Source organism: Piliocolobus tephrosceles, chromosome 10 (assembly GCF_002776525.5).
Source record: "Piliocolobus tephrosceles isolate RC106 chromosome 10, ASM277652v3, whole genome shotgun sequence".
NCBI classification, from domain to species: Eukaryota; Metazoa; Chordata; class Mammalia; order Primates; family Cercopithecidae; genus Piliocolobus; species Piliocolobus tephrosceles.
The window spans coordinates 114,902,482-114,926,165 of record NC_045443.1 but is presented as its reverse complement, the minus strand read 5'-3'; the positions used below and the strand labels follow the sequence as shown (position 1 = coordinate 114,926,165).

The window sequence follows — 23,684 nt, the reverse complement described above, 5'->3', positions numbered from 1 at the left end:
ATCATGAGGCTCTTGTGATCTGGCCGCTACTATTGTCCAAACAAACACTCCAGCCTTCTTTCCCTTCCTTGAACATGCCACCTTTTCTCTGCCACTGGGCCTTTGCACGTGCTCTTCCCCATCCCTGGAATGCTGTGCTTGCAGGTCTATGCACATCTCTGCTTAAATGTCAAATCGCCAGAGAGGTCTCCCTGACTGTCCTATCGACATAGCCTTCTCCCCTCAACCCATCACCACCCACTCATCCACATCACCAACCCCACCTGAGATCTTTTAAGTGACTTCTCAATGAGAATAGGGCACTTTGCTGTCCTTCCCCATCACTCTCTCACCAGTGCCTAGAACAGTGCTTGGCATGCAATGTACGGGTGTTGAATGAATGAACCTTGTTAACTTGAGCAGTTCACAGCTGACAATATTTATCCTTTTCACTGAAGAATGCACATGTTCTGGGTTTTTTTTCCATTTAATGCTGGACATTAGCAAATTATTCTTTTATCTGCAAACCTATCATTGAGCCACCGCCAATCATGTGTGTGTGTGTGTGATGCTTCTGGATGTGACTAGAAATAAGTCACACAGAAGGGACACTCGGGGGAGAAGGAAATAGGGCCCAAATGGTGGCTACTGTTCCATTGCCTCTTCCCCTTCTCCCTGTACTTCTCATATGGCCCATATGTGTCCCAAGCTTTAAGAAAAAATAAAAAATAGGCCAGGCGTGGTGGCTCACACTTGTAATCCCAACACTTTGGGAGGTTGAGGCGAGTGGATCACCTGAGATCAGGAGTTTGAGACCAGCTGGCCATCATGGTTAAACCCTGTCTCTCCTAAAAGTATAAAAACTAACCGGGCATGGTAGTGGGTGCTTGTAATCCCAGCTACTCGGGAGGCTGAGGCAGGAGAATCCCTTGAACCTGGAAGGTGGAGGTTGCAGTGAGCCAAGATAGCACCACTGCACTCCAGCCTGGGCAACAGAGAGAGACTCCATCTCAAAAAAAATAAAAATAATAATTTTTAAAAATGTTTAAAAATTCTCCACTTACAAAGCTCAGCAGAACTGAGATTTAAGACAATTGGTTTCTGAGCCAGTGCTATTCCCCAGAGGGTCAGCTTCCCGGCAAAGCATCAAAGACCAGCCCACCAAGGTGCCCTGGGGCCCCGCGCCATTCAACGCCAGGGGTTCTCAGCAAGCACCCCCAAGCAGCATGCAGAGTCCCCTTGGTTAAACTCCCAGCAGGGCCAGAGCCTGGACCCACCTTCTAGCCCACGGGCCAGCCACTTTCCCATGCCTGCTCCTTGTCTGCACGGCCACCCTCTGCCTCGTTCAAGAGGACTTGGGGGGAGGTGGCTGTGCTCGTGAGCTAGCTCAGCAAGTTTGGGTCCTCTGCATTTCTATTTTGTACAAATCGTGATGATCTGGGAAGAAAGCGGGAATTGATTTGCCGGCCTTTCAAAGGCTTCCTTTGGGTAAACTTAGGAGGCTCCCAAATTAGAAACCCCACAGCGCCCCCTGCTGGCCCCGGCTTCTGCGATTTACTTCTTGCAGCTCTCTGGAGGTGATGTCTTTGCTCCCCAGGAACCACAAAGACTGGTGTGAGCTCTGAGAAGGCTCAGTCGTGCAAGTTCCCAGACAGGGTAAGATCTGCCTAGGGAGGGACAGTGGGACTCCAGACCCTAATACTGCCATTCACAATTATGGTCGCTAAGTTCTCCGCTATGCTAAGGGCGGGGATGCCTTGCTTCAAGAAAATACTTGACACCGTTTCCTCCCCCAAAATAATGTGCCCGCTCAACTCTTTTTAATAATGGTGGCTATTTGTAGCACAAAGTGGTTCTTGGTTGAGCCAAAAACTCCTTTAAATAGCGAGTCCCATTGGGCTATTCAAGTGTTGATTTACATACCATAGAGAATATAGAAACTTCATGTTGAATATCAAGCGTCTCTATCCACTGAAAACTCATTGGCAATGAAGAAAAAGCAGGTCTGAAAAAGCAATCGTAGCTCAAAGGGTGCAAAAGATTTGATTTATCCAAGTGTAATTGATCCTAGAGTTTGCAGGTATTGTGTAAAATGCAGTATACTGTACTGAAAGGTTTTTGTGGGGTTCGTTTGTTTTTTGGGTGGCAGGGGGGATGTAGTCTCTCCCTGTTGCCCAGGCCAGAGTGCAGTGGTGTAGTTTCGGCTCACTGCAACCTCCATTTCCTGGGTTCAAGTGATTCTCCGGCCTCAGCCTCCGGAGTAGCTGGGACTACAGGCGCGTGCCACAATGCCCAGCTAATTTTTGTGTTTTTAGTAGAGATGGGGTTTTGTCATGTTGGCCAGGCTGGTCTCAAACTCCTGACTTCAGGTAATCCGCGCACCTCCACCTCCCAAAGTGCTGGGATTACAGGTGTGAGCCACTGCGCCTGGCCTGTACCGAAACTTTTTAAAGGACCAGAATAATCACATTCTGAGAGTTTATTCTTGAAAGCTGTTGGATTAGCATAGGCCTCCTGAACCTGAAACACAAAAATCAATGCAGAAAGGTTATAACCCAGTAGGCATCAGTGAGTTTCCTTCTGTGTTGTCTTTTTAGATCTCTCAATTTTGTAATATTGATGAGTTTATGCATAGGAGGAACCCAAGCTTAAAGCCAAGTCTTTTTTCCTTTACCATTACAACACGGGGAACCCTGGTTGGCAAAGGCGGTGGGGCTTGCAATTCCTAGGAGATGTAGAATTTCACAGATTGGGAATACCACAGTCTGTGATCCCAGTGAAGTGCTAGACACTGAGAGAACCCCTATTAGTACTGAGAATGGGGTGCTAGAATCCAAAAGAAGGGAGTTGAGAAGGAGAGAGTGAGTAGTTATGCCCAATACTGCTTCCAGATCCAGATGAACCCTAGGAAGCAGCCATTGGATTTGCAGTGAGGAGTTCACTGGTGACCTTAATGAAAAGCCTCAGTGTAGAATGATGGCTGAGCACTGTGGCCCTTACCTGTAATCCTAGCACTTTGGAAGGCCAAGGTGGGAAGATTGCTTCAGCTCACAAGTTTGAGACCAGCCTGGGCCACATAGGGAAATTCCATCTGTACAAAAAATTCCAAAATTAGCCAGGCATGACAGTGCCTGCCTATAGTCCCAGCTGCTTGGGAGGGCTGAGGTGGGAGGATCGTTGAGCTTGGGAGATAGAGGCTGCAGTGAGCCGTGATCGCACCACTGCACTCCAGCCAGGGCGACAGAGCAAGACCCTATCTCACCATAATAATAATAATAGAATGATGGGGGAATAGGCTTGGTTAGCACAGGCCCCAACAAGAATGGAAGGAGGAGAACTGCAGCCAACAGGGACAGACAGAAGAGCCAAAAAAAAGGAGGAAATAGCTGCTGGCCCTTGTCCTATGATTCCTCTGCAATTTCCTGCAGTCGATCAACTATCTTCGTGCGTCTCCACACCAACGGGAATCAGGAGCTGCAGTACCAGCCTGGGGACCACCTGGGTGTCTTCCCTGGCAACCACGAGGACCTCGTGAATGCCCTGATTGAGCGGCTGGAGGACGCACCCCCTGTCAACCAGATGGTGAAAGTGGAGCTGCTGGAGGAGCGGAACACGGCTTTAGGTAACATTCCCGGGGCCCTTCCCTGCTCTAGGGAGCTGCAGAGGCAGTGGGTGTCTGGGGAAGAAGAGACCCGTTCTTCCCAATCACCAGTCCAGGCAGGAGAGTGGGTCTCTGTTCCTAGCAGCCGATGAGACTGAAGATTTTCTCCTTTCTCATGGCTGATCAACCTTGGGCCAACCAGCTGAGCAAATAAATGCGCATGGTGCCAGGCCGTCAATGGCTCACCATTGGGAGAAGGGGGCCGCTACCTTCCTTCATTGACTGGACACGGATGTTAGCAGTAGCCACTCTTCACTTTCCAGGAAAGTGAAAATCTCTACCCCTCAGGAAAATCTCTAGTACCCCATTGCCCACCAGGTAAATAACAGCTGAAATCTGATCCTGCCTCCTCTTAGAATCAAAAAGTACTATAGGAAGCTCGATGGCCAACTAGGGATTGAGCCCACATGTTTTACCTCATTAGATCAAGTTCTCGCCTGCTGAAGTGTCCATCCTTGACGTTCATATTGAAGAACTTTCAAAGGCAAATGGGTCCCAGTGCTTCATCCAGGAGCACAGGTGGGCTCAAGGGTCAGGTACAAGGAACTGCAGTGACCTTACCTGGCAGACTAATACAGGACTGTCACTTTTACAAAAGAGCTAGGATGTAAAGTCAGGATAGAATGTGAAAGTAGCATATAGTCAAAGCCCTGCTGAAAACCTCTCAGGAAGACACTACTTTAGAGAGACATACCCTTTTTTTTTTTTTTTTTTTTTTTTTGAGACAGAGTTTTGCTCTTGTCACCCAAGCTGGAGTGCAGTGGCGCAATCTCGGCTCACGGCAACCTCCGCCTCCCAAGTTCAAGCGATTCTCTTGCCTCAGCCTCCTGGGTAGCTGGAATTACAGGCGCATGCCACCACACCAGCTAATTTTTTGTATTTTTAGTGGAGACGGGGATTTCATCATGTTGGCCAGGCTGGTCTCAAACTCCTGACCTCAGGTGATCCACCCGTCTTGGCCTCCCAAAGTGCTGGGATTATAGGCATGAGCCACCACACCCGGCTGAGACATACCCTTTCTTAATAAATCCTGGCTGAGTGAGGTGGCTGATGCCTGTAATCCCAACACTTTGGGAGGCTGAGGCAGGCAGATCATTTGAGCCCAGGAGTTTGAGACCAGCCTGGGAACATGGTGAAACTGCATCTCTACAAAAAAATACAAAAATTAGCCAGGCATCAAGCCGGGTGCGGCAGCTCATGCCTATAATCGTAATCCCAGCACTTTGGGATGCCAAGGCGGGTGGATCACCTGAAGTCAGGAGTTCGAGACCAGCCTGGCCAACATGGCAAAACCCCACGTCTACTAAAAATACAAAAAATTAGCCGGGCATGTTGGCACATGTCTGTAATCCCAGCGACTCAGGAGGCTGAGGCAGGAGAATCGCTTGAACCCGGGAGGCAGAGGTTGCAGTGAACCAAGATCGCACCATTGCACTCCAACCTGGGTGACAGAGCGAGACTCCATCTAAAAAAAAAAAAAAAAAAAAAAAAATTAGTGGGGCATGGTGGCTCACATCTATAGTCCCAGCTACTCAGGAGCGTGAGGTGGGAGGATCACTTGAGCCCAGGAGTTCAAGGCTACAGTGAGCTGTGATTGCACCACTGCACTGTAACCTGGGCAACAGAGTGAGACCCGGTCTAAAAAAGTAAATAAATAAAATAAAATAAATCCAACCCAGACAATACTTCCTCTATGTTGAAATAGAGCTTTTTATTTGAGATTGAACCCCTGATGGAGAAGAGGCTTATATTTAGAGACATATTGGAGGAAGAGTATATAGAGGGAGTACAATATAGTAGTCAGAACAAGGTCTGAAGCCACACTGCCTGACTTCACGCTTATGAGCTGTGTGACCTCAGGCAAATTTCTTAACCTCTCTCTCTGTGCTTCTCTTTTTCTCAGTGGGGAGAAGAATAACACTGTCTTGGATTGTTGTGATGATTAAATGAATTAATATAAAATGCTAATAATAGTACTCGGCACATAGAATGTGCTAGATAAGTGTTAGTGTTTATAATGACAAACACTAACATCCCATTCAGGGGGTGAGAGGCTGATACTGTGCCATGATACATGGGGCCGAAATAGGCTTATCTCTGTCACGCACAGCTGGGGGCTCTTTGTATAGAACACCAGTGGACTATGTCATGCTATTTTAATATTTTTCTCCTCTCTTCATGTATTTTTCTTAATTTTGGATTCATTTGCATAATTAATTTTGGATTTGCTTCTTGCACACATGAAATCCCCTGGATTCTGGGCATGGAAGGTGGAGAGCTAGAAGGTTGCTTGGCTCTGGAGCCACCCTCCTCACCTGGCCCCGTCCTCTGCTCCAAGAGCAGACCTGAACCCCCGACTTAGACTCAAGCCCTCCCACACCCACCCCTCACCCGCCTTGTACCTCCACAGGCGTCATCAGTAACTGGACAGACGAGCACCGCCTCCCACCCTGCACCATCTTCCAGGCCTTCAAGTACTACCTGGACATCACCACGCCACCAACGCCCCTGCAGCTGCAGCAGTTTGCCTCCCTAGCCACCAATGAGAAGGAGAAGCAGCGTCTGCTGGTCCTCAGCAAGGTGGGTCCTCAGGCTTCGCACAACCCTAGGGAGCGCCTTTCACCTCCTCGTCATTCAAGAGTTGAAAACTGTTATTACCAGGCTTCCAGCAGATGGCAGTCTTGAGCCAAGGGGGCCATTATTTGCTGTAGGTCGCCATATTGGCTGGTCCAATGTGGCTGGTCTGCCCCCAGTTCTAAGGCCTGACAGAGCAAGAGTGACTCCCTTGAATCAAACAGTTCCCTGGCTACAACTGAAGTTACTGTTCTCTTTCTGTCTTCCTTTGGAACCTTGGGCTTCTATTAGTGCCATCTTAGCCCATGCTTAGGAGAAAAAGAAACAGGATCTCACCATGCCTTGGTTTAAAGATAAGGTTTTTTCTTGTTTGTTGTTTTTTTAATTTTTATGGGTACTTGGTAGGTGTATGTATTTATGGGGTACATGTGATATTTTGATACAGGTATACAATGTGTAATAATCGCATCAGGGCAAAGGGGGTATTCATTCCCTCAAGCATTCATCATTTCTTTGTGTTGGAAACATTCCAATTCCACTCTTTTAGTTATTTTTAAATATATAAGGAATTATTGTTGACGACAGTCACCTTGTCTAGATCTAGGAAATACTAGGTTTTTTTTTTTTTTTTTGTCCCTGAGACAGAGTCTCACTCTCTAGCCTGGGCTGGAGTACCGTGGCACAATCTCGGTTCACTGCAACCTCCATTTCCCAGGCTCAAAGGATTCTCGTGCCTTAGCCTCCCAAGCAGCTGGAATTACAGGCACCTGCCACCGTGGCCAGCTAATTTTTGTAGTTTTTTCTTTAGTAGAGATGGAGTTTCACCATCAAATTCCTGACCTTAGGTGATCCACCCACCTCAGCCTCCCAAAAGTGCTAGGATTAAAGGCATGAGCCACCATGCCTAGCCTAGATCTTATTCCTTCTATCTAACTGTATTTTTCTACCCATGAACCATCTCCACTTTCCCCCACCCCTCCCCACTACCCTTCCCTGCACTGGTAGCCCTCCTTCTACTCTCCGTCTTCATGACTTTATTTGCTTCTAGTTTTTAGCTCCCACAAATGAGTGAGAACGTGCAAAATTTGTCTTATTGTGCCTGGCTTCTTGCACTTAACATGATGTCCTCCAGTTCCATCCATGTGGCTGCTATGATGAGCTTTTGCCAATGCAGAGGAGCTGCAGGTGGGACTACTAGAGATCAGAGGTCTCTGATTGTAAAATTAACCAAACGTAGCCTCTACTACCTTGCTTGGAAATCCTGGGACCACCTGCGCCAGCCTGTTGCAAAGCCTTGCTCAGTGAGAATTCTACCCAGGAGAACGGCCCATGCTGCTCCCAATGGGGGCTCCTTCCCAGAAAGCAAGCCCCCAGCACAGGATGGCTTAGCTTTCTTCTGCCATCCAGGAGAGGGGATTGAATGGCGGGCAGCAAGGAAGAGGCTAATTAGCGAGTGCGTAGTATCTAGAAATATGAAAATAAATACCAGAAGGAACACCTAAAGAGCTGTAAGTAGTTACCTCTGGGGAGCTGGAAGCAGATGGCAGAGGTAGAACAGGAGACCATTGTTTTTAATCATAAGCTTTGCAAAGTTATTTAACTTTTTAGACTATCTGCAAGTATAATTTTGATTTAAAACTTTTAATTAATGGGGGAGGGTGGCTAATAGGAAGAAGGACCGTAGATTGCACTGTCGGTACCTTATTAGATTGCACTGTTTTTACCTTATTTAAAGTAGAATTTGGGCACAGTGGCTCGTGCCTGTAATCCCAGCACTCTGGGAGGCAGAGATGGGAAGATTGCTTGAGGCCAGGAGTTTGAAACCAACCCGGGCAACATAGACCCCATCTCTACAAAAAAATTAACTTAGCTGGGCATCATGGCACATGCCTGTAGTCCTAGCTACTCAGGAGGCTAAGGTGGGAGGATCACTTGAGCCCAGGAGTTCAAGGCTATGGTGAATCACAATCTTCCAACTGCACTCCACCTGGGTGAAAGAGCAAGACCCCCATCTCTATAAATAAATAAATAAATAGGCTGGGCATGGTGGCTCATGCCTGTAATCCCAGCACTTTGGGAGGCCGAGGCAGGTGGATCACCTGAGGTCAGGAGTTCGGAACCAGCCTGGCCAACGTGGTGAAACCCTGTCTCTATTAAAAATGCAAAAATTAGCTGGGCCTGGTGGTGTGCACCTGTAATTCCAGCTACTCAGGAGACTGAGGTAGGAGAATTGCTTGTACCCAGGAGATGGAGGTTGCAGTGAGCCGAGATCATGCCACTACACTCCAGCCTGGGTGACAGAGCAAGAATCTGTCTCTAGATAGATAGATGATTGATAGATAGATAGATAGATAGATAGATAGATAGATAGAATTTGATATAACCCATGTGTATTAGTTCATTTCTTCCAAAAAGTGCAGACTTCAAGACAGGATTAAATGAGCAAGGATTTTTATTAGGGGAAACACCTGTGTGACAGAAAGTAGAAAAGGATCAGATACGGCTGGGAGAACCATCAGACCTCAAAACAAATCTAACCCCAACCAAAGGAAAAGGAAGAAAGGTGGGACGAGAACGTTCTAGACTGCAGTGCAGTTTAAGGAAGGCCCAGCAAGGTCCTTGAGGAGTTCTGGGGACTCCTGTGCTTGGTCATTGGCAGGAAGCAGCCTGCGGGAAACCAGACCTGGCACCAACAGGGTGATGGATGTCAGTTTCAGGTAATGTCAGTTTCAAAGAGTTGAGAGGCCAGGGCTCTTTGTCCATTTTGCTCCTGCGACTGCAGGCCAGTCAGGCTGGAGGTCTGAGAAGCACGATGTCAAGGATGCCATCGCCTATTAATAAAGCCAGAACAGGCCGGGCGCTGTGGCTCACGCCTATAATCCCAGCACTTTGGGAGGCCGAGGTGGGCAGATCACAAGGTCAGGAGGTTGAGACCATCCTGGCTAACATGGTGAAACCTCGTCTCTACTAAAAACACAAAAAATTATCTGGACATGGTGGCGGGCGCCTGTAGTCCCAGCTACTCAGGAGGCTGAGGCAGGAGAATGGCATGAACCCCGGGAGGCAGAGCTTGCAGTGAGCCAAGATCATGCCACTGCACTCCAGCCTGGGCAGTAGAGTGAGACTCCATCTCAAAAAAAATAAATTTTAAAAAATAAAAAAATAGATAAATAAATAAGGCCAGGACAGTCTTTAGGAACATGGGGAAAATCTTTGTTACACAGTGCACTGGCACACTGGTCTCAGAAACTGAGCATTCTGTTCCAGCAATCAGAGACTGCCTAGGGCATCTTCTGAGATTAAGGAAAAATAACTCCAGAGCTCCAGAGAGTTCCTCTGTTGCCTGGTTACAGCTGGGCTTTGCTGTCAACACGTCCCCAAACATGATCCTTCACACACCCTAACCTGATTTTTCCGGGGCTGTCACTCACCATCATGAACATGACCCAAGCTCTCCAAAGATGCATCTCCAGATTCTGCAACCAACAAATCACAGGTCTCCACTGAATGCTGCCACTCCCCACGTGAGTCATGACTCCCTTCCATAGTGCGTCTCTCTTGACTTCAGGAGTGTGTAGTGACTAGGAACACAGATTCTGAAGACACACTGTCTAAAGCAAGGCTCAGTTTCACCCAGCATCACCACCTAGTAGCCATAGGACCTCTATGACCCTCAGTTTCCTCATATATAAAATGGGGAAACAGTAATACCTATTTCATAAGGTCCTCATGAGAATCAAAACTTAGCACAGAATAATTGCTATTCAAGTGTTAACTGTTATTTCTTCCTTTCTTTCTTTCTTTCTCTTCTCTTTGTCTTTTTCTTTCCTTCTCCTTCCTTCCTTCCTTCCTTGCTTGCTTCCTTCCTTTCTCTCTCTTTCTTTCTTTCTGTCTGTCAACAGAGTCTCACTCTGTCACCCAGGCTGGAGCGCAGTGGTGTGATCCTAGCTCACTGCAGCCTCAAGCACCTGAACTCAAGCAGTCCTCCCACCTCAGCCTCCCAAGTAACTGGGGTACTGCAGACATCCACCACCACATCCAGCTAATTTTTCTTAAATTTTGTAGAGACAGGGTCTTACTATGTTTCCCAGTCTGGCCTTGAACTCCTAGTCTCAGGTGATCCTCTCTCCTCGGCCTCCCAAAGCACTGCGATTACCAGCATGAGCCACCACACCTGCCAACTGTTACTTTCACTTTGCCTTCTTCTTGGACCCCCTCAGGTCCTCATGGAAACTATGTAGCAGCTGGGTTCAAGCTTATCTCTGTCGGTCTCCTTGGCACAGGGTTTGCAGGAGTACGAGGAATGGAAATGGGGCAAGAACCCCACCATCGTGGAGGTGCTGGAGGAGTTCCCATCCATCCAGATGCCAGCCACCCTGCTCCTGACCCAGCTGTCCCTGCTGCAGCCCCGCTACTATTCCATCAGCTCCTCCCCAGACATGTACCCTGATGAAGTGCACCTCACTGTGGCCATCGTTTCCTACCGCACTCGAGGTGGGCGGAGGCACTGGGAGAGCCTCCTCGGCTGCATTTTCCCCCGAGGGGCCTCTGGAGGGCTCCCTAAACCACTGCCTGCAGGCTAAATCCCAAATCCCTGGGAAGAGACTCACCCCCAAGACCAGAAAACTGGGGGAAGAAGCAGCAGGTGAACTGTCCCCTGATGCAGAGCCAAGCCTGAGCAGAATTAGGAAAGAGGCAAGACGTGTATTTGCAATGGCGCCCCCTCATATCCCCAAAGTACCAACTAGAACAAGCCACCACCACTCATTCCCTGGGAGAGCACTCTGCTGTATCATGCCCAGCTGGTTGTAAGTCAGATAACCCAAGCTCTGCCCTGTCTTTTTCCTCCTAGATAAAGCAATTAAAATGCACAGTGCCCATCCCAGGAGTCCAGCAAGCCACCAAAAGCACCCTTCAATAGGGAAGGATTTGAATCCGACCCACCCCTAACCAATAGAACCCTGGGTGGTTGTACAGGCACGAAGTCACCCCAGCTATACGGTTGGAGGAAGGGATCCTGGGGAGGAATTCCAAAGGATAAACTTGGCACTGGGCCTGTGAGCATTTTGCATTGGAGGGAGGAGGGGAGGCCGTGCTTCGGAGCAGTGGGTGGCCCTGACTGCTTTGGTTATTCTGCTAGATGGAGAAGGACCAATTCACCACGGCGTGTGCTCCTCCTGGCTCAACCGGATACAGGCTGACGAAGTGGTCCCCTGTTTCGTGAGAGGGTGAGTAATAAGTGGAGAAAAATGAGCAGTCATCTCAAATCTGCATATTGATGTCGCAAGTTGGACCAGTCTGAAAGGTTCTAGAGAGATGATTGGGTGGCACACAATGGAGACCAATGTCCTGCGTCTCTCTTAGTTGTTAAGGAAACAAGATCAGAGCAGCACAGCAAGCTAGGCAAGTCCTCTGGTCAATGTCAAGTCAATGCAACACACATTTCACTTGGGCGCGTACTGGGCTAGATGCTGGAGCTATCGGGGAAAACCCTGCAAATACAGTCTCCACCTTCATGGACTGTATAGGCTAGTGGAAATTCTAGCCAAATTCTGCTGGTCACTCCCAATCAGTCCCAGTTTCCTAGCGATGGAAAAAATCCAATCACCCCCATTCATTGGCGCCTTTCCTCCCAAACTCAGCTTTAAAGGCTATAGCTGATCTTAGACCAGTTATGGTTAACCTGTTTTGTCTATCAATAACTTCTCTACCTGAACAGTGGCTTTAGCCAATCCTTTTTCTCAACCATTGAGGTGAGAATGTTCACAATATGGTCCATGTGCCATTGATAATGATCCAAATATCATTGACATCAGAATCCTCTGTGGTGTTTCAAACATAGAGTCCTGAGCCCAGATGTACTGCATGGCCCAGGAATCTGCGTCTTGAACATCCCCAGGTGATTCTTTTACGCACTGAAGTCTGTGACTCCTTGATTTAAAGATTTCATGTTGGTTAAACCAGTGGCTCTGGGCTGGGCGCGGTGGCTCACGCCTGTAATCCCAACACTTTTGGAGGCCAAGGCAGGCAGATCACTTGAAGTCAGGAGTTTGAGACTAGCCTGGCCAACATGGCGAAACCCCATCTCTGCTAAAATACAAAAAAAAAAGTAGCCGAGGGTGGTGGCAGGCGCCTGTAATCCCAGCTACTTGGGAGGCCGAGGCAGGAGAGTCGCTTGAACCCGGGAGCTGGAGGTTGCAGTGAGCCAAGATCACACCACTGCACTCCAGCCTGGGTGACAGAGTGAGACTCCACCTCAAAAAAAAAAAAAAGAAAGAAAGAAAGAAAGAAAAGAAAAAAGAAAAAAAAAATGGTGGCTCTCAAACCAGGGTGATTTTTGCAGCGCCCCACCCCATCCCTGCCACCCAGGGACATTTGACAAAGTCTGAAGACACTTTGGGTTGTCACAACTCACGTGTGCTCCTGGCACCTCGTGGGTGGAAGCCGGGGATGTTGCTCGATACCCTACAATGCACAGGACAGTGCCACGACCAAGGAGGTCCACCCCCAAGTCTCAGTGGTGCCAGTGTAGAGATACTCTGGGCTGAATTTGCTGAGCCCAGCAGTGAGAAGATTTGGGGAATGGAGGAATAGCCAGACCCTGAGGACCTCCCATTTTTGGAATTCTCCTAATCGGTGAGATTCCCACCCTGAAAAGGGACACCTGGCCCTGGCTGAAGAGCCGTAAGTCTCATTGTATGGCTACTGAAGATGGCCACCTGGTCTACCTAAGATTCAGTTGTTCTTGATTGAATTTGACCTCTGCAAGACTTCTGACCCCCTCTTCCTTGCCCAGAGCACCCAGCTTCCACCTGCCCCGGAACCCCCAAGTCCCTTGCATCCTTGTTGGACCGGGCACCGGCATCGCGCCTTTCCGAAGCTTCTGGCAACAGCGGCAATTTGATATCCAACACAAAGGTGGGTTACAGCCCAGCGGCTGCCTGCTTCCCACCCCCAGAGCTGGGGAGGTCCAGCTGGGTCTCAGCAGCCCTAGAGAACAGTGACGGTGTCTCTCCATGGCATCACTGCCTCAGAAAAGCCGGGGCATGTAGCACCAGCCTGACCCACAGGTGAAGTTCATGGTGTCATCCAAACAGCCTGTCCCAGGGGCCTGAAATTCCAGGCCCAGAGGACATTTCTTTGACTGTTAAGATGTGATCCCTTCAAAAAAATAATCCAATAGCCTGGAAAAGGTACACGTTAGTCCTTATCAAATGGCTATGCTTATGTAATTATTGCAAAGACTGTTATTCAAGAGCAAGTGCTGTGTGAAAGACACAGCAGATCAGCTTCGGCAGGAGAAAGAAACCCAAATTGTGGCATGCATTAAACAAGGATTTATTGAGCACCTAATAAGTGCCAAACACTATTGGAGGTGTTGGAGCATAGCAGTGAACAAGAGAGAAAAACAACTAAAATAGAAATGAAAACCTTTCCATTGATTCGAGGGATGATTACAAAAACAAATCAATCAGTCAGTCAGTCAGTAAAAACTTGCCCCTGTGGAACTGTCACTGTAGTGGAATAGCTAACATTTATAAAGTACTTGCCAGGTATCAGGCAGAGTTATAATGTTTCACATTCATTTCTCAACAATAGTCCTGTTACTTCCATTTTGCAAATAGGAAGCAGAGGCTTAGAAAGTTAGTACATTGTGGCTGGATGCAGTGGTTCACGCCTGTAATCCCAGCACTTTGGAAGGCCAAGGCAGGTGGATCACTTGAGGTCAGGAGTTCCAGACCAGACTGGCCAACATGGTGAAACCCTGTCTCTACTAAAAATACAAAATTAGCCAGGCATGGTGGCGCACATCTGTAATCCAAGTTACTCAGGAAGCTGAGACAGGAGAATCACTTGAACCTGGGAGGCAGAGGTTGCAGTGAGCCAAGATAGTGCCATTGCACTCCAACTTGGGCAACAAGAGTGAAACTCTGCAGGTTTCACTCTGCAGGTTGCAGTGAGCCAAGATCACACCACTGCACTCCAGCCTGGGCGACATAGTGAGACTCCATCTTAATAATAATAGTAATAATATAAAAAAAAAAGGCCAGGCGCAGTGGCTCACGTTTATAATCCCAACACTTTGGGAGGCCAAGGCGGGCGGATCACGAGGTCAGGAGTTTGAGGCCAGCCTGGCCAACACAGTGAAACCCCGTCTCTACTAAAAATACAAAACTTAGCCAGGCATGGTTGCAGGCGCCTGTAATCCCAGCTACCCGGGAGGCTGAGGCAGGAGAATCGGTTGAACCAGAAGGCGGAGGTTGCAGTGAGCCGAGATCGTGCCACTGCACTCCAGCCTGGGTGACAGAGCAAGACTCCATCTCAAAAAAAAAAAAAAATTGACTAAGTTGTTCATCACAGAGCTAAGATTTCAGTCCAGGCCATCTAGCTCCAGAGTCTGGGCATCAGGCTGGGGCTCCTGAGTAGTCAAGGAGCAGAAGGAAGGATTGAGACCTGGGAGGGAGGTCCACTAAAGTTGAACACACTTCACCTCCTTCCTCAGTGTGTGCGTGTGTGAGCATGTGAGCACCCACCTGTGTACATGGAGTTCAAGACCAGCCTGGGCAAGATGCTTAGACCCCGTCCCTACAAAAAAAAAATTAGCTGGGCATGGTGACGTATAACTGTGGTCCCAGCTCCTTGGGAGGCTGAGGTGCGAGGGCAGCTTGAGCCTGGGAGGTCAAAGCTTCAGTGAGCTTTGTACATGTGTGTGCACGCATACATCTGCCTGCCCCAGGGTTCGTGAGCCTCTACCGCTTGGCACACGCTAAGGTCTCAGTACCTCATCCCTGGCACCTCAGCCACCCCACACATCAGGCAGAGAGCCATCGGTGACATAAGGTCTTCCCGGTCCCCAGGAATGAACCCCTGCCCCATGGTCCTGGTCTTCGGGTGCCGGCAATCCAAGATAGATCATATCTACAGGGAAGAGACCCTGCAGGCCAAGAACAAGGGGGTCTTCAGAGAGCTGTACACGGCTTACTCCCGGGAGCCAGACAAACCAAAGGTAACCCCCAGCAGCCCATCCCCCAGCCCAGTCCAACACATGTGCACACTGGTGCACACTCATGTGTGTACACACTTGTACATCCCACTCTCAGAAACCCCTCACCCTCACTCTTAAGCTTCCTGATTTCCCCTCTGTGAAGTTGCTCTGTACTTCAGAAAGCATGGGTAGGGAAAATACCTACATAAAATATTTAACAGGCCGAGCACAGTGGCTCACGCCTGTAATCCCAACACTTTGGGAGGCCAAAGCGGGTGGATCACTTGAGGTCAGGAGTTCAAGACCAGCCTGGCCAACATGGTGAAACCCCATCTCTACTAAAAATGCAAAAATTAGCCAGGCATGGTGGTGCCTACCTGTAATCCCAGCTACTTGGCAGGCTGAGGCAGGAGAATCACTTGAACCCAGGAGGCAGAGGTTGCAGTGAGCTGAGATTGTGCCACGGTACTCCAGCCTGGGTGACAAAGCAAGACTCCATCTCAAAAATATATATGTGATAAAATAAAGTATTTAACAGCCTATATTATAAGATTCAACTTATATGTAATATCCAGAATAAGCAAATCCATAGAGACAGAGTAGATTAGTGGTTGCCAGGGGCTGAGGGAGGGGAGAATGGGGAGTAACTGCAAGTGGGTATAGGGTTTCCATTTGGGGTAAAGAAAAAAGTTCTGGCACCAGATAGTGATGATCCCATAACGCTGAGAAGGGTACTTAATGCCACTGAGTCGTACACTTTAAAGTCGTTACAATGGTAAATGTTACATGACGTGTATTTTACTGTAATGAAAAATGTTGGGCCAGGCACTGTAACTCACGCCTGTAATCCCAGCACTTTGGGAGGCTGAGGTGGGAGGATCACTTGAGTCTAGGAGTTCAAGACCAGCCTGGGCAAGATGCTTAGAGCCCGTCCCTACAAAAAAAAGTTAGCTGGGCATGGTGACGCATAACTGTGGTCCCAGCTCCTTGGGAGGCTGAGGTGCGAGGGCAGCTTGAGCCTGGGAGGTCAAGGCTTCAGTGAGCCGTGATCATGCCACTGCAACCCACCCTGGGCAACGGACCAAGACTCTGTCTCTAAACAATAAATAATTAGAAATAAAAATTAAAAATATTTAAAAACAGAAATTTAAAAAAATAAATTTAGGCTGGGTGCGGTGGTTCACACCTTTAATCCCAGCACTTTGGGAGGCCAAAGCAGACAGATCATTTGAGGTCAGGAGTTCGAGCCAGCCTGACCAACATGGTGACACCCCATCTCTAATAAAAATATAAAAATTAGCTGGGCGCAGTGGCGCATGCTTGTAGTCCCAGCACTTTGGGAGGCTGAGGTGGGTGGATCACTTGAGGCCAGGAGTTTGAGAACAGCCTGGCCAACATGGTAAAACCCCATCTCTACTAAAAACAAAAAAACAAACAAAAAAAAAAAACAAAATTAGCCAAGTGTGGTGACGCTTGCCTGTAGTCCCAGCTTCTCAAGAGGCTGAGACAGGAGGAAGGCTTGAGCCCGGGAGGCGGAGGTTGTAGTGAGCTGAGATCATGCCACTGCACTCCAGCCTGGGCAATGAGCGAGACTCTGTCTCATAAATAAATAAATATAAAGAAATTTAACAGTCCACGAAAGGCAATACTAGTCAGAATGGACACGGGCCACAGGACGAAAGCTCCATTGGATCTTGGGGAGGTCTGGGGGTCCCAGGGAAGGAGTCAGGACATTGCAGCGGGTTGGGGGGGCACCCAGAGAGTCCGAGCAGTGTGGGTGGAAGTATGTCAGTCTTAAGAGTCACTACAGCCATGCCAGCACGTTCCAGCTGAATATCAGCTTCAGAGCGGGAATTTCCTGGACAAGTTAAAGACATCCTGAACAAATGAGTTCCCTGGAGCTGTACTAGACACCCCTTGTGCCCACCTCACACCCTCTCAGCCCACCTTTTCCTTCTGCTATTGTTACAGCAGTCGGCCCCTCACCTCACCCCCATCTCTTGCTATCGGCCCAGGGCTTCCCTGGCACTCTAACATAGGATGCCTGCAGTAACCAGCCGCACACCTGGACGTGTGCAGGTGTTAACACCCAGGGACCATTGGCCACCAGCAGAGAGGAGTGGGTGGTGAATGTTCCCCGTCTTTGCCCTCTCCAGCGGATGATTCTGGGAAGCAGTCTATCCAGCTCCCTGGAGGGTCCTTAGCAGAGCTGAGCTCCAGTTGTCCAAAGAGGATAGCAATGCATTCCTGCACCCTCCAATTGACTTTCCCGCCTTCCCTATCTCACTCTTCCCAGTCCCTTACTCTTGTTCCTTGGGATCAGCTCACAAAAGATCCTACCTGCCCACAAGCCCCTGAGTCAGGCTCTGCTTCCCGGGAGGACATGGGCTATGGCAGGCATGTTGTACAGCCCAGCCCCTTCTCACTGCCCTCTGCTCCTTGCAGAAGTACGTGCAGGACATCCTCCAGGAGCAGCTGGCGGAGTCTGTGTACCGAGCCCTGAAGGAGCAAGGGGGCCACATTTACGTCTGTGGGGACGTCACCATGGCTGCTGATGTCCTCAAAGCCATCCAGCGCATCATGACCCAGCAGGGGAAGCTCTCGGCAGAGGACGCCGGCGTGTTCATCAGTCGGATGAGGGTGTGTGACAGGCTGGCTTCCCAGGTCCCTTTCCTATATCAACTCTCCTATCCCCACTTTTTCATCCAACCTGTCTTGATTAGGGAGCCACGATGATATCCCTGCTCCCATTCACTGCACTTACCACTGAGGGTAGAGGATATGGGTGGCCTCAGACAATGACAGAGAAAGTAGAAGGATGGCTGGGCATGCAGGCAGGTGTAGTAAATATGATTGGAGGCCGTGTGTGAAAATAACGAGTGAATGGACCTCTGGTAACTAGACAGAAACCATTCTAACCTAATTTCTCCTGCCTCAGAAGCTGCAGCACTGCCCCGTGTAGTTGTACAGGTTGAGCACTGCACAAACAGATCCGAGGAGAGCTGTGGAGCCCTCTATATACTCAGTCTCTTTAGTGTGACCCTGGAGAGACACTTTTATAGATTCCCCAGGATTTTGCGGAAGGGAGTTAAAAACTCACCCCGGCTGGGCTCAGTGGCTCAAGCCTATAATCCCAGCGCTTTGAGAGGCCAAGGCAGGAGGATCACCAGAGGTCAGGAGTTTGAGACCAGCCTGACTAACATAGTGAAACCCTGTCTGTTCTAAAAATACAAAAATTAGCCAGGCGTGGCGGTGAGTACCTGTAGTCCCAGCTCGGGAGGCTGAGGAAGGAGAATCGCTTGAACCCAGGAGGTGGAAGTTGCAGTGAGCCAAGATCGCGCCATTGCACTCCAGCCTGGGTGACGACAGTGAAACTCCATCTCAAAAAAAAAAAAATGGCCGGGCGCAGTGGCTCACGCCTGTAATCTCAGCACTTCGGGAGGCCAAGGCAGGTGAATCATGAGGTCAAGAGATTGAGACCATCCTGGCCAACCAACGTGGTGAAACCCCGTCTCTACTAAAAATACAAAAATTAGCTGGGCATAGTGGCGCATGCCTGTAGTCCCAGCTGCTCAGGAGGCTGAGGCAGGAGAATCGCTTGAACCCGGGAGGCAGAGGTTGCAATGAGCCAAGATCACGCCACTGCACTCCAGCCCAGGCAACAGAGCGAGACTCTGTCTCAACAAAAAAATAAAAAAAAACTCACCCCAACTGAAAACGAAAATGAATCCACTCTACAGATGGGTGACTTTCTTCAAAACTTTCAGGACCAAGGGAGGCTGGAACCTAGTGCACAACAGATCCTTCCTGGCTTGCCAGATGCACGCTCCCAGCCACTGCCCTTCCCAGCATTGAGATGCATTTTCCCCTTGTTTAATCCCCTTGCCCTTTGAGAATATTGACTGCCCACCACAGGAGCTCCATAACTTGGTAAATTTGCAGATGTCACAAGTCAGTCATCACTTGGGCTGTTTCCTGGGACTCCAGGGTAGGTTCTTCTCTTTGCTTGCTTCTCTCTGGGCAATGCTGAGCAAAGATATTCATCTTCAGAGAAACTCATGCATGCCCAAGGAGTCTCCACTGTGGGCAGCTATGGGGAGTTCCCTGAGTGCTAAGCGGCCACTTGTTTGTTCCTCCCCTTTCTTCTGGTCTCATGGGCTATTTCACACTAAACCCAGCCTTGCCCAGACCTGAACTTGCAGGAACACGTGGGAGGGAGGAAAGCGGGGAATGGTGAGGTTTCCATTTGACCTCATCACTCCTTTTCACCTGAGAATCCACCAACCAGCCGCAGTGTTTCCAGATGGCAACCTAAATGTTCTTTGCCAACTGGGCTACATCCCAGAGAACAGCTGCCGCATGTCCCAGAGAACGGTTTTGCTGAGCAGAGTCTTCGAGATCAAAGGTACCTCGGGGACACTGGCTTCAGCCTCATCTCTTTGGGAACCATCTTCCTGAGGGATATTCCGTTCCAGGTGTCAGGCGAGTCTGTCCCTGCTCCAAGCCTTTATCTGGCATTTGAGAGCTGTTTTCTGGCTGTTTCTGTCTTCTAGGATGACAACCGGTACCACGAGGATATTTTCGGAGTCACCCTGCGAACGTATGAAGTGACCAACCGCCTTAGATCTGAGTCCATTGCCTTCATTGAAGAGAGCAAAAAAGACACCGATGAGTAAGCTGGCTCCATCCCCGGGTGAGGGGCAGGAAGAGCCCGCTCTTCTAGGTCCTACTGGGCAGGAATGTCTGGCTTTCCCATGGTAGAGTCCCCAAAACAGCAACATCAGCACCATCTGGGAACGTGTTAAAAAATGCGGATTCCCAGGCCACCCCAGACCTGCTGGATCGGAAACTTAGGAGTTAGGATGCAGCAGTTTGCATTTTAACGGCCTCCAGGGGAACCCTGAGGCCCCGTCCAGTGTGGGAGGAAACCCCTGCTTTGGGTGCCGGCTGCTGTCTGGGGCACCCCCTAGTGTAATGATGGCTCCTAGCTCTGGGAAGTTGCTTTTTTTTTTTTTTTTTTTTTGACGGAGTCTTGCTCTGTAGTCCAGGCTGGAGTGCAGTGACACAGTCTCAGCTCACTGCATCTTCAACTTTCTAGGCTCAAGCGATTCTCATGCCTCAGCCTCCCAAGTAGCTAGGACTACAGGCGTGCACCACCACGCCCAGCTAAGTTTGTATTTTTAGTAGAGACGGGGTAACACCATGTTGGCCAGGCTGGTCTCAAACTCCTGACCTCAAGTGATCTGCCCACCCCAGCCTCCCAAAGTGCTGGAATTATAGGTGTGAGCCGCCACGCCTGACCGGATCTGTGACATTCCTACCAGAAGTATCTTTCTTGTTTGTTTTTCACCTACTGGGGTTTTGCATCCAATTTAGGGCAAGGGTTTCTTCTACAAAAGTGCTTGAACGCTCCTCATTTAGGAAAGTTGGGAGAAGAATGGGGTCACCCCTGGCGCTGGGTGGAGGTCTGGAGCTCAGTTTTTGTGGAGAGTGGGGAGAAGAATGGGATCGCCCTGGACCTGGGTGGGGGTCTGGAGTTCAGTTTTTGTGTCCTTTCCCGCGGCTCCCTCACCCCCTAAATGGCTGGGGGCTTTCTCATCAACGCAAATTACACTTCATATGATTTTGACAATTTCACTGAACCTCTAGAAATTGCTGGAAACAGGCTGAGGCACCAGGAGACTGGGACTGGGTGTCATGATTTAAAGCTTACTTGAATTCCATGGCACAGCAACCTTGATCGTCATTTCATTTCCCAAAGCTCCCTGCCCCAGTCCCTGCCATAAAACCCCTGGAAACCACCCCTGCATGCCCTTTACTTTAAATTGGGTGGGGACTCAGCTATGTCTCTTTTTTCAGCAGCACAAGGCATACACTCATTTCTTGAATTTGGCGTCTTCCTTGTTTTCTGCTTACAATGACACAGCAGTCTCGAAAACATACTGTTGTGACCAGTAGACTCATATCATTGCCTTCAAGGTCACAAGTCCCTGGGTTGTCAAAAGCGTTTAAGGCCAGGTGTGGTGGCTCACACCTATAATCCCAGCACTTTGGGAAGCTGAGGTGGGTGAATTGCTTGAGCCCAGGAGTTCAAGATTGGCCTGGGCAATGTAGGGAGACCCTGTCTCTACAAATAATTTAAAAATTAGCAGGGCATGGTGGCACACGCCTGTGGTCCCAGCTACTTGGGAGGCTGAAGCAGGAGGATGGCCTGATCCCAGGGAGGTCGAGGCTGCAGTGAGCCATGATGGCACCACTGCACCCCAGCCTAGGCAACAGAGCAGGACCCTGTCTCAAGAGAAAAAAAAAAAACCCTTTTGCCAGAGCCAGTGGCTCACACCTGTAATCCCAGCACTTTGGAAGGCCAAGATGGGTGGCTCACTTGAGCCTAGGAGTTCAAGACCAGCCTGGGCAACATGGCAAAACCCTGTCTCTACTAAAAACACAAAAATTAACCAGGCATGGTAGCATGTGCTTATAATCCCAGCTACTCAGGAGGCTGAGGCACAAGAATCGCTTGAACCCAGGAGGCAGAGGTTGTAACCAACAGAGATCGCATCACTGCACTTCAGCCTGGGCGACAGAGTGAGACTCAGTCTCAAAAAAAAAAAAAAGTCCATTGAAATGCTTCTCTTCCTGGCCCATTGTATTTGTGAGCATTCATTCATTCATTTATTCTTTCTTTCTTTCTTTCAAAACAAGCCCCTGCTAGGTGCCAGGTCCTGTCCGAGACACTCAGGCTACAGAATAAATGAAAGAGATGGGCCGGGTGCAGTGGCTCATGCCTGTAATTCCAGCACTTTGGGAGGCTGAGGCGGGCAGATCTCCTGAGGTCAGGAGTTCGAGACCAGCCTGGCCAACATGGTGAAACTTCATCTCTACTAAAAATACAAAAATTAGCCTGGCATGGTGGTGGGCACCTATAATCCCAGCTACTTGGGAGGCTAAAGCAGAAGAATCACTTGAACCCTGCTGGGATTTCCGTGAGAGGTGGAGGCTGCAGTGAGCCGGGATTGCACCACTGCACTCCAGCCTGGGTAACAGAGCGAAACTCCGTCTCAAAAAAAAAGAAAGAAAGAAAGAAAGAGATGAAGCCCCTGAGCCCAGAGCGTGGGTGATTTTCTCTGGGACACTCAGAGGAAACACAGCAGCCTCGCCCCTGCAGCACTAACTGCCCCCGACTTCTCCTTCCACAGGGTTTTCAGCTCCTAACTGGACCCTCTTGCCCAGCCGGCTGCAAGTTTTGTAAGCGCGGACAGACACTGCTGAACCTTTCCTCTGGGACCCTGCGTGGCCCTCGCTCTGCCTCCTGTCCTTGTCGCTGTGCCCTGGTTTCCCTCCTCGGGGTTCTCGCCCCTCAGTGGTTTCCTCGGCCCTCCTGGGTTTCCTCCTTGAGTTTTCCTGCTGCGATGCAATGCTTTTCTAATCTGCAGTGGCTCTTACAAAACTCTGTTCCCGCCCCCTCTCTTGCTGACAAGGGCAGCTCACGGGTGCATGAAACCACTGGAACATGGCCGTCGCTGTGGGGGTTTTTTTCTCTGGGGTTCCCCTGGAAAGGCTGCAGGAACTAGGCACAAGCTCTCTGAGCCAGTCCCTCAGCCGCTGAAGTCCCCTTCTTTTTTATGATGACACTTTGGTCGTGCGTGTGTATATGCGTGTGTGACGGGCCGGGTCTCTGTCCATCCCCTTCCCTGCACAAGTATGTCGATCTTAGATCGCCACTGCTTTCATTGAAGACCCTCGATGCCAAGAAACATGTCCCTGGCCCATATTAATCCCACGTGTGTCCATAATTAAGGGTCCACGCCCATGTACCTGAAACATTTGGAAGCCCCGTAATTGTTCTAATTAGAAAGGGTTCAGGGCATGGGGAGAGGAGTGGGAAATTGATTAAGGGGGCGATCTCCCAATGAGAGAGGCATTCCCAGAATTTGATGCATTTAGATTCCGATACCACTGAGCAGAGCCCTCATGTGACATGAACCCATCCAATGGACTGGGCAAATCCCCTCTCCAAACCCAGCCATCCCAACCAGAATCACTTGACTTGTCCACATCCATTGAGTCCCCCCTTCCAGCAATACCAAGGGGTCCGGAAGTTACGTTGTTCAAAGAAGCCCGGTGGCAATAAGGATCTTCCACTTTGCCACCGGGTGACTTTGGATGGGTCCTTTGTCCTCAGTTTTTCCTAGTCATAATGTCATATGAACCTAAAGAATATGAATGGATTAAATGTTAAAGCTTTGGTGCCTGGAAACGATATCAAGTAACAATATGATTCTTATTTTTTTATTCCCCCAAAGGGGGCTTGCTGCTTCACCCTTAGGGATGAAATGATGGGAGCTCGTTAAAGTGGATGAGGTTGGAGAGAGTTGCCACAATGAGGTGCCACGTGGCTTCTTCGCTAGGAACCACAACTCGGGGTGGGAAGAACTTGGCCCTCAGGCTTGTTGCCCTCTACAGTTGATCTCCAAAGTTTTAAAC

General features: G+C 49.4%; 1 protein-coding gene across 2 annotated transcripts in view; it reads left to right on the top strand.

Annotated features, from left to right (window-relative positions):
• The window catches only part of NOS1 (nitric oxide synthase 1), a 115,571-nt gene extending 92,109 nt beyond the window's left edge, over positions 1-23,462 (top strand). Inside the window, exons 21-29 of one of the 2 annotated variants that reach the window (XM_023204347.1) lie at positions 3,408-3,601; positions 6,051-6,220; positions 10,498-10,708; positions 11,355-11,442; positions 13,011-13,132; positions 15,073-15,221; positions 17,646-17,840; positions 19,754-19,872; positions 22,397-23,462. In XM_023204347.1, coding sequence (XP_023060115.1) covers positions 3,408-3,601; positions 6,051-6,220; positions 10,498-10,708; positions 11,355-11,442; positions 13,011-13,132; positions 15,073-15,221; positions 17,646-17,840; positions 19,754-19,872; positions 22,397-22,412 — 1,264 coding nt within the window. In that variant the 3' untranslated portion in view covers positions 22,413-23,462. The remainder of the gene's footprint in view (positions 1-3,407; positions 3,602-6,050; positions 6,221-10,497; positions 10,709-11,354; positions 11,443-13,010; positions 13,133-15,072; positions 15,222-17,645; positions 17,841-19,753; positions 19,873-22,396) is intronic. The other variant, XM_023204355.1, reaches the window with a different exon arrangement.
• The last annotated feature ends 222 nt before the right edge of the window (positions 23,463-23,684 follow it).